We start from the raw sequence: 9,113 nt of genomic DNA, 5'->3' as shown, positions 1-9,113 counted from the left end.
TTGACTTTCTTACTCTTCCTTTCTCACAGGCCTACAGGCCTTGATAGATAGCTGTGCCCATAGAAACAAGATAAGGTGTATGTTCCTGGGATAGCTTCTCCAGAGGAAAGGCATTGTTTAATAATGGTCAATGTACCCTAGCAAGGGTGGAAGGAAGTCCCTTATATGGAATATTAAGATAGAGTAAAGGAAGGGAATTCCTAATATGGAATGAGATTAAGGTGGACTATGGGTAACTGAGTAAGGGGTGGTATTCTGAAGGAGGAGTTGAATGGAATCTATAGAATGTGCTGTAAGAAGGGGGTCCTGTGCGATCGCCCACCCGACAGCTGGCTGTCACTGCTTTTGCTTGTGGGTGAAAAATAAAGAACTTAATTTCATGCAACTGCCTGTTTTCTTTGGTCCCAGCTCAGAAACAAACCTGGTAAGGAAATAAAAAAATTCTAACAGTATGAATCCATCTCCTGTGACTTGTAAACCAGGACTTATTTAAGCCTACAAATGGATAAACCCAACTAAGTGGGTTTGCAATGCAGCATGTTTAAACCACGTTTAGCCACACTGCAAAAACCAACTTTTGTACACCGCCTGGAGTCACATAGTTTGAATTGTGCAGCCATATAAATCCATAAATAATACTTTTCCCCCACAACAGCCCCTTTGAAGGGGTTACCAATTGCACTGCATACCCCCGATTTCCAACATGACCAGTATTATCAGTACAAATAATAATAGAAACAATAATATACTTATATATCCTGCCTTTCGAATTATTATTATAACCGGTGCAAGGCAGTAGTTAGGGTTCTAAACCAGTGTTTTTCAACCTTGGCAGTTTGAAGATGCGTGGACTTCAACTCCCAGAATTCCCCAGCCAACATGCTGGCTGGGGAATTCTGGGAGTTGAAGTCCACGCATCTTCAAGTTGCCAAGGTTGAGAAACCCTCTTCTGGAGGAACTTCACTGCAGCTCTAAAGCAAGTTTGAAGCCAGCTAGATCAATAGTTCTAGACTTAGAACCAGGAGACCTGGGTTCAAATTTGCCACCTGACCTCAGAGTTTGGGAGGGGGGCAGTCAGGCTCCCTCAGCCTACCTTATAAGATTGTTGCTGTGGGGATAAAATTAGGGGAGACTCTCATAAGTCTCACTAAGCACCCAGAGGAAAGGTGAGCATCTGTTGAGCTTTGCTTCCAGGAGTTTCTTGAGATGCCATGCAGCAACAGGACATGATGGACCTGCTTAAAATTCGTCTCCCGGTTTCTAAGCCCTGGAGGCTTCTCCCCTTTCTGCTCCAGATCTCTCCAACGTAGCTACAGCATTCAAACCCGTTGATCATGCCCTCTTTGGCACTATGTAAATCTGAAAGTACTTTCAGAAGAGCAGCCGAAACTGTTAGCCTACATTAATCACCTCTTCCTTCCCTCTGGCCCCAGATAGCTTGCAGCTGGGAGAAATTCAAAAGCTTCATCTCTTCCTTGGGCATTGCAGGGTTTGTATCAGCTTAAAGGGGAGCTGATTGGCTGCCTGATTACCTAAGGCAGGTGAGAGAAGGCTGGCCGGCTGGGGTTGGGATAAAAAGGACCCTTGGCAGCTGTTGGTCTCTTATGGGGGTTCCTTGAACAGACACGATGAGGCTCTTACAGAATCTGGCCATGGTTTTAGCTTGCTGGGTAATTGGAGAAGTAGCTTCCTTGGATCCCTGGAGTTATGTTAGAGGGCATGCCAACACTCCTGCTCCTGCAAGGCAGTTTTATCTACCTTCTGGGATTGAGACTTACCCTCAAGCTTGGGTAGATGCTTCTCAGCCACGAGCCTTGTCCCTCCTGACACCTGTGGTGGCCCAGTGTGGAGAGGCCCAGGTGGTGGTGACTGTGAAAAGAGACTTGTTTGGCACAGGGAGACTCATCCAGGTAGAGGACCTAAGCTTGGGCCCAGCTGGCTGTCGGCCCACATCCTTCAACGCTGCTGAGAACACGGTGATCTTTGATGTTGGCCTTCATGAATGTGGGAGTCTCTTGCAGGTAAGGGTGGAAGGTCATGCCAACCCAGTCCTTGTCTCCTTGGGCAGGTCCCTGGATGTAGCCCTGATAGCCAGCTCTAGGGTAATTAGGAGTGGTTTTTTGTAGGAATTCCTTATCTGTAATGACATCAAACGTAGAGCTGGATTTGTAGAACATCTCGGCTGAAGCTGGTAGGACATAGCAGCCTTTACCAATTCTGTACTCACCGGATACTGACTGGGAAGAAGAGGGGATGTAGTACGACAAGCCTGGGAGATACTGGTTGGCACCAGGTATTGAACTGGTTCCAGACTTCCATTGTATTCTCATAGCAGTTTAACCCAGGCAAATGAAAGACCTTGTAGACTAAGTAGTCGCTGTATTCATGAGTAATGTTAACCATGGTTAGCCTTTTTGCAGCTTATTAGGTTGTATAGATAGACCCTGTCTGCTCAGTTAGATTGTGATGCCAATTATTGTCCAGAAAGAAGTATCAGACACTTAATGTGGTTACACATTATAACAGTCATACTGCATGAACAGAGAATAGGGGTATAAATTATTTTATTTTTATTGAGAGGCACAGCACCTTGGGCTAACTGTCAGGATAATACCATGGCTGGCTTTTTCACAAGAACCGCCAATGTTTCTCTTTCCTATGTACTGATAGTTTATTTTTCCTTTCTCTCTCCCCCCCACTTTTTTTTTTAACTCTACTGCTTCAGTCTCCAAGTTTTACTACATTCCGCTCCTCCCTTTTCTTATTCCAAAGTGCCCAGTTCACTCTTGGAGGCCTTGGTAGAAGAATGCAATTAATCCGGCCTTTCATCACAAGCTAGGATTGGCTGGAAGTAACTTTCTGAAACAGGAAAGTGTAGAAAGAGCTCCCATTACTCCAATGTGTTATCTGGTGCCTCATTTTACGTTGTTTTGGCTGCTAACTAACTTGAACGTGGAAAGTCAAGCGTTAAATAGCTGAGAACAGACTTGGCGTGAGGTTTTCTGCTGCTCCATTTTGGTGGATGTTGAAGACCCGTGGTTTTCCCATACCAAGAAACTCCCCTTGCATTGCAAGTACTAAATATACTTCTGGGTTACAGCTAAATCTTGCACCTCAGTCTTTCCTTCCTTTCTGTAGATGACTCCAGAGTTTCTAGTCTACAGCATCAGCCTTCATTACAAGCCAACCCCTTCCTTCAACGCAGTCATTGTAAGAACCAGCCCAGCTGAAGTCCCCATTGAGTGTCACTATCCAAGGTAACTTCAGAGGATGAAACTAATAAAACATGGGGTGGCTTGACTGTTGAGGAGAGGCAGCTACCTTGGGTGGGAGATGGCAGCATGCTGTTGGATGAGAGAACTATGCCAACCCCTCTCTAGCCAGTGGTCCCAGCTAGTTTACCATAACTGGTAGAGGATGCTGACACATGGTCCGTAAAATAAATTGCAGTGGATGGTGTCAACGTGAGACATTAAAGCAAAAACCAACTAACCCACATAATGGTTTAGAGTGGATCCAGCAGTTGGCAAAGTTGAAGGTGAAGCCATTTAGTGGCCTGCTAAAACCACTGAAATGGAGCAGAGCTTAACACAGCTGAGATGCTGGCACAGAAGAAGAATATCTTAAAATAGCTTTAATGAGCATGTCAGAGAAACACAGGTTATTGATCTTACGCATTCAGCCCTCCCAAGCATAAGGAATCACACACTTAGCCACAGTAGGTTTAAAGATAAGTAAAAGAATTCTTACTGACTTTATTCTTTGGTCCAGTTACATTCATCTTTGGTGGAAAATGGAATTCCTTGCATCTTTCTAAACTTAATTTGCCCTAAACCCTCAGCCCTATTTGCTGTCAAGGGCTGCATGGAAGAAAGGGGAATTCCAGGCACACTGCATGGTGCCCAGAAATGGAAGAGAGCAGCATGCTTGCTTCTCCCTGGGTGGAGGAAGAGAGCAGAGAGAGGAAGCGGGAATGGCAACAAACAGCCTCCTCAGAGCTGCATCTTGGGATGAACTCAATTTACATGCTAATGCACATGCTAATGAGGCATGCTGGATTTGCCAGGACCTCCAACAGAAGGAAGAGACTCGACTGCTACTCAGTCAGGTTCTTGAGTGTGGAGTAGTGCATCAGCTTCTTCACCCACGGTAGCAGAATATCTGGGACTAGTCCTGTTGGGTAAAACAAAACAGTCATTTGCTCTCTCTGGGGAACCTTACCTGTCTATCTCTTTATTTCCAGGAAGAACAATGTAAGCAGTAATGCAATCAAGCCAACGTGGATCCCCTTCACGTCAACAATTTCTGCGGAAGAAAAGCTTCGCTTCTCTTTGCATTTGATGAATGGTACTTCTGTCTATGTGGTCACTAGGAATCGAAAATGACTCGATGGTGCATAATCAATCAACCACTTCCAGAAGAATCCTATTTCTTCATGAGTTTCATGACCATGAGGGTCAAATGAGATTAAACCCTAATTGAGCCCAAATAACTTTTTCTTAACATTGGCATTAGTGAATCTGGATTTTTATTTTTCTAACTGCTGGGTCTCCTTGATTCCACTTTTGCATTGCTTTGTGCATAAGGCCAGATAATTTTTGTCCAAGTATTCTTGTGTGTATTTGCCTTGAAAGCAATGTTTCAGTATCGTGTGCATGTATTTCCTTAATATACAATTTAGCCAGCTTCTTCCTTTGAGTATGATGTCTTATGGGTGTTTCCAGAGTTCCTAATAGTCCTGCAAAATTCTGGAAAACCCAGATATCTGTGTACATTCTGGATTCTGCTGCCTATTTCAGAAAAGTGCAGCTGATTCAGGTGGCATACAAAATAAAAAAATGAAAAGAATTGACGTGTTTATATAATTTGGATGGGATGAATTTATCCCCTGTGCATATTAGATTGCAGACATGATAAATGTGGGAATAAGGATCATTTGCCCGGATTGCATTCCTGATCTGAATTGGACTACCTAGGTTGAAGTTTGCATCAAAGAAGTTCTTCCATGTTGGGTAATGACTTTGGTTTCCAGATGACTGGAGTGCAGAGAGAGCGTCCAATGGCTACCAACTGGGGGAAGCGATGTACATTCAGGCTGAAGTAAACACAGAAAACCACACACCTCTCCGACTCTTTGTTGATAGCTGTATGGCCACGCTGAGCCCAGGGCCAGATTCCACTCCCCACTATCCCATCATTGATTATAAGGGGTAAGAGTTCTCTCTGATTATCTCCCTTCCCATTTGCACTGAACATTTTTATGTAAGCTACCTTACAGCTCACAGAAATCCTAAAGTCACCTGTTCTGTAGCAAAATCATGCTACTTACACCATAAGGAGGTCACCTCCATGGGCCAGAATGACCATCTGTAGCAATAACCTTGCTTACATATGAAAATTGCTGGATTTGTATGATGAATCAGGCTTTCTGTATTATCTTGGACTTCTGGTCATTGCCTGAAATAAAGTTCCTGTTTGATGCTTATATCCACAAGTAAAGCCATCAACTCATTACCATCAGCAGGGTGGTGGTGGTAATCTCCTTCAGGCCTGTTTTCTCCCTGCATTATATAAAAATTATATTTTAACTTTAAGAATGGGTCATGGTGCTGCTTGCTGCTATCTCCATCACTGTCGTTGTGTGTCACTTGTGTTTGTGCATAGACCTGCAGGTAGTGTGGTTTTTACTGATTGTTTCTGAGCCAATCTGGGAGCTTTGGGGCTGAAGGGCAGACTCAAAATTACATTAAACGTAACTGTTCAGATAGCAGAATTTACAGGCCTATTGTCTGGAGATTGTGGGAGCACACTAAAATGAAGACTACTAATGTAACTAAGTGTGTCAAAAGTAGGAAGCATTGTTGACAGATCTCATGTCTTCTAGCTGCCTGGTTGATGGGAGATTGGATTCCAACTCAGCCTTCTTATCACCAAGGCTCAGGGATGATTTACTCCAATTCACAGTAGATGTCTTCCGTTTCACTGAAGATCCACGAGATCTGGTAAGATGGCTTTCTGCAGCCTGGTTCCTATCAGCAATATTTTTGAAGTTTCCCCCTTTTCTTGCTGCAGCCTAGCTGAACCACCTTTTATCTTGTTCCTAGATCTACATCACTTGCCATTTGAAAGTGGCTGCAGCTAGCCAAGCCCCTGATCCTGAGAACAAAGCTTGCTCCTTCCATCAAGCTAGTAATGCGTAAGCAACCTGACATTCCTACTGGGTCAAGCCATCATGCTAAGCCATGTGTCATTGTAGGAGAAAATTAGTAGGCTTAGTCAACAGAAGTGTGAACATGCAACTAATTCCTTTGATGTGGTTATGTGTTTCTTTGGACAAAAAATGGTTTAGATTCATTTTATTCCAGAAGACTTAGTAACTTTTGTAAATGATTATGTTCCTTTGAGCTACATACCAACAGTTTAGAAATCAGTACCTAATCTAACTGGCTATTGCATACTTCTCTGATGACAAAACAGACTGATACTGTAAGCAATAAGGACCTTCTCAGCCCTATACAGTGGTCTGAAGAACATCTTCTCTATATTTGAACAAGTATTCCATGACTGGGTGTCCTGATAGGTGAACCTGTTAGGAATCTAGACTTCATGTACTAGTTCACATGCTTGATTTTCCCCTTACCCTATTAAATAAAATGACTTATTCAAAATACAAAATTAACATTCGTTATACAAGATTAGTTGTGCTTAGTACAAAGAGCTTGGGTGTATTTTGCCTCTGGTATCTTAAGCAGAAACCAACCTGTGTTACAACGTAACAAACTTGTAAGCCCAATTGCTCTTAACAACATTAGGCTAAGTGGATCAATAGTTGAACCTAAGAAGTCAAATGCCAGTAATTTAGGATATAGCAAGATGTCCATCCTTTGGTCTATTAAGAGGAGAAACTATCTGATGAGATCTTATTACATAGGTAAGACCTTACAAGAAATGTTTCTCTCTTTTCTTACCACAGCTGGATTCCAGTTGAAGGTACCACAGATATCTGCTCCTGCTGTGAAACTCGGAATTGTGTTCAAAGTACGGGCCAAAGAAGTGACCTGTGGAACAGATGGGGAAGGAGATTGGGCAGAGATGTGGCTGCTAAATCTGGTATGTGGTCCCAAGGTTTGGGAGAGGAAGAGAGCTATTCTCTTGAATGATATCCAGAAGTAGCTGTTCTGCTTCTGGAAATATTAGATGAGGGTCATGTTAACATTAATGTCTTATTAATCTTGTTCTCATGCAGATAAATCAAAGGAGGTAGATGCTGATGTGATACTTGGTCCCATTCTCATTCTTGATTCATACATGACCTCGAGGAGTCTGCCTGACCATCAGAATAAGGTGGACTCATCAGCAGAACATGGTACTGTAGCATGTTAATTATGGAGTTCAAACATTGTGCTAATTAATCCATGGTTAGTTGGCTAACCATAACCGGATATGTTCATGCCACTTGCTAAATCAGAGGTGCAAACTTTTGTAATCTCAGGACCACAAAGTCCTCAGAACTTTTCCATGTAATTACAATCCTTTGATCTAACTATCTGAAACCATTACTCCCACTCAATTTAGCATTAACTGTATGAAATTCAATTAAATGCAATATATACACACACTGTGTGTGTATGTATATTTACTTAGAGCCAGGAGCACAGAATCAGTTGAAGTTCCCCTTACCCTTTCAACAGACTGGGCAGTGATCTCACCCAATAGCAAATTCCAAGACAACTGGTATTACGACCCTTGACAGTGGCAGGAGATGCTCAGAGCAGAAATTTGGGATGACAGTAACCTCAATTGCACTTGTTTGTCATGAAGCTCCACTCTTTAGGTTTGAAAGGAAGGGAAGCAAGACTGTTTAGCTCTTTGTCTTCTGCTGTGGTATGCTATTCCTTACTTACAATTTTCACTGCAAAGTAAGGCCATTTAAGAGACTCCAGTACTGCAGTTTTCTGACAGCATCAACATAGTAGGATGATGTTAACGTTCTACTTTTCTTTACAGGGTTCTTCCGAACTCCTTGGATGCTGGTGGGGATCATCCTGGTAGCCCTTGCTACAAGCTTGGCACTGACCGCTCTGGGAATCCTTTGTACTAGGAAAAGACGTTCCAATTCTCCTTAAGATGTTGTGTAACGTGGAAGGATGTTAAAATAAACAAAGAGTTAAAATGACTTGTTTTCTTTCCTCCACCTTGTTCAATAAACAAGTATAATGGTGCCTGTACAAAAAAACATAGTTGAAGCAGAAGCATGGAAGCCAGGGCTTGGTGATTTATGCTCACTTCAAAAATGATTCAAAAGTCCTTTGGACCTCACACAACCACCACATCTCCCTGCTGTTAATTAAATCAGTGCCTTTTTTTTTTCCAAGGCTTCAATTGAGCCTGAAGAACAAGGAGGGACTGCTTTAAGAGTTGCATTCACTTTTAAGATCTGAAAGCTATTTCCTTGTAATTCCCATTCAGTCCCATATCCAACCTTGTCCTCCTAAGGTTGTGGTCAAATGTCATGTTAAGACATGGCTTGCTTCAACATAGTTTGATAAATAAGCCATGTATGAATTCAGTCATGGCTAAAGTCAAAATCAAACCTCATTAGGGTTTCACATGCTAGGTGTATCCAGCTTAAATTTGTAATGATCAGTTCATAGACTTGCCTGTAAAAAAAAAAAAAAACTAAAATGTGGCACAGGTTTTCTAGGTAACAAACTAATCCATTGCCACTGCCTCTGGAGCTCCTATTTTAAAGTTGACCCCTCAAAATACCAGCTCCTCTGTCATTCCTCAATGATAATTTATTTAAATGTATTGGCCGCCCAACTCCAACGGACTCTGAGCAGCATGCAAAACAAAAATTTTTAAAAACAGCTAAAATAACTATTTTTATTTAATTTCTTTTGTACTGTTTTGTTTTTATGATTGTTAGCCGCTCAGAGTCACTGGTTTGAGATGGGCAGCTATATAAATTGAACCCATAAATGAAAACTCTGCATCGGATGGATTTGTTTTGCGGATCTGGAGAGAGGAGAAGTAGGATGAATAGCAGAATAGGACTCTGACTTGACTTCCATAACATTTCACGAATGAGGCAGGGCTGCGGCATTATAAAA

General features: G+C 42.3%; 1 protein-coding gene across 1 annotated transcript; it reads left to right on the top strand.

The window, feature by feature from the left end:
- The first annotated feature begins 930 nt into the window (after window positions 1–930).
- On the top strand, window positions 931–8,176 carry LOC134504821 (zona pellucida sperm-binding protein 3-like). The gene is made up of 9 exons (XM_063314217.1): window positions 931–2,021; window positions 3,139–3,257; window positions 4,244–4,347; window positions 5,033–5,210; window positions 5,885–6,002; window positions 6,105–6,196; window positions 6,974–7,110; window positions 7,247–7,366; window positions 8,008–8,176. Exons 1-9 carry the CDS (start codon window positions 1,629–1,631, stop codon window positions 8,124–8,126), a joined length of 1,380 nt encoding a protein of 459 aa, XP_063170287.1. The 5' UTR covers window positions 931–1,628; the 3' UTR covers window positions 8,127–8,176.
- The last annotated feature ends 937 nt before the right edge of the window (window positions 8,177–9,113 follow it).

This window comes from Candoia aspera, chromosome 13, assembly GCF_035149785.1.
Source record: "Candoia aspera isolate rCanAsp1 chromosome 13, rCanAsp1.hap2, whole genome shotgun sequence".
NCBI classification, from domain to species: Eukaryota; Metazoa; Chordata; class Lepidosauria; order Squamata; family Boidae; genus Candoia; species Candoia aspera.
The sequence above is the reverse complement of the archived record's forward strand: the minus strand, read 5'-3'. Positions and strand labels throughout refer to the sequence as shown.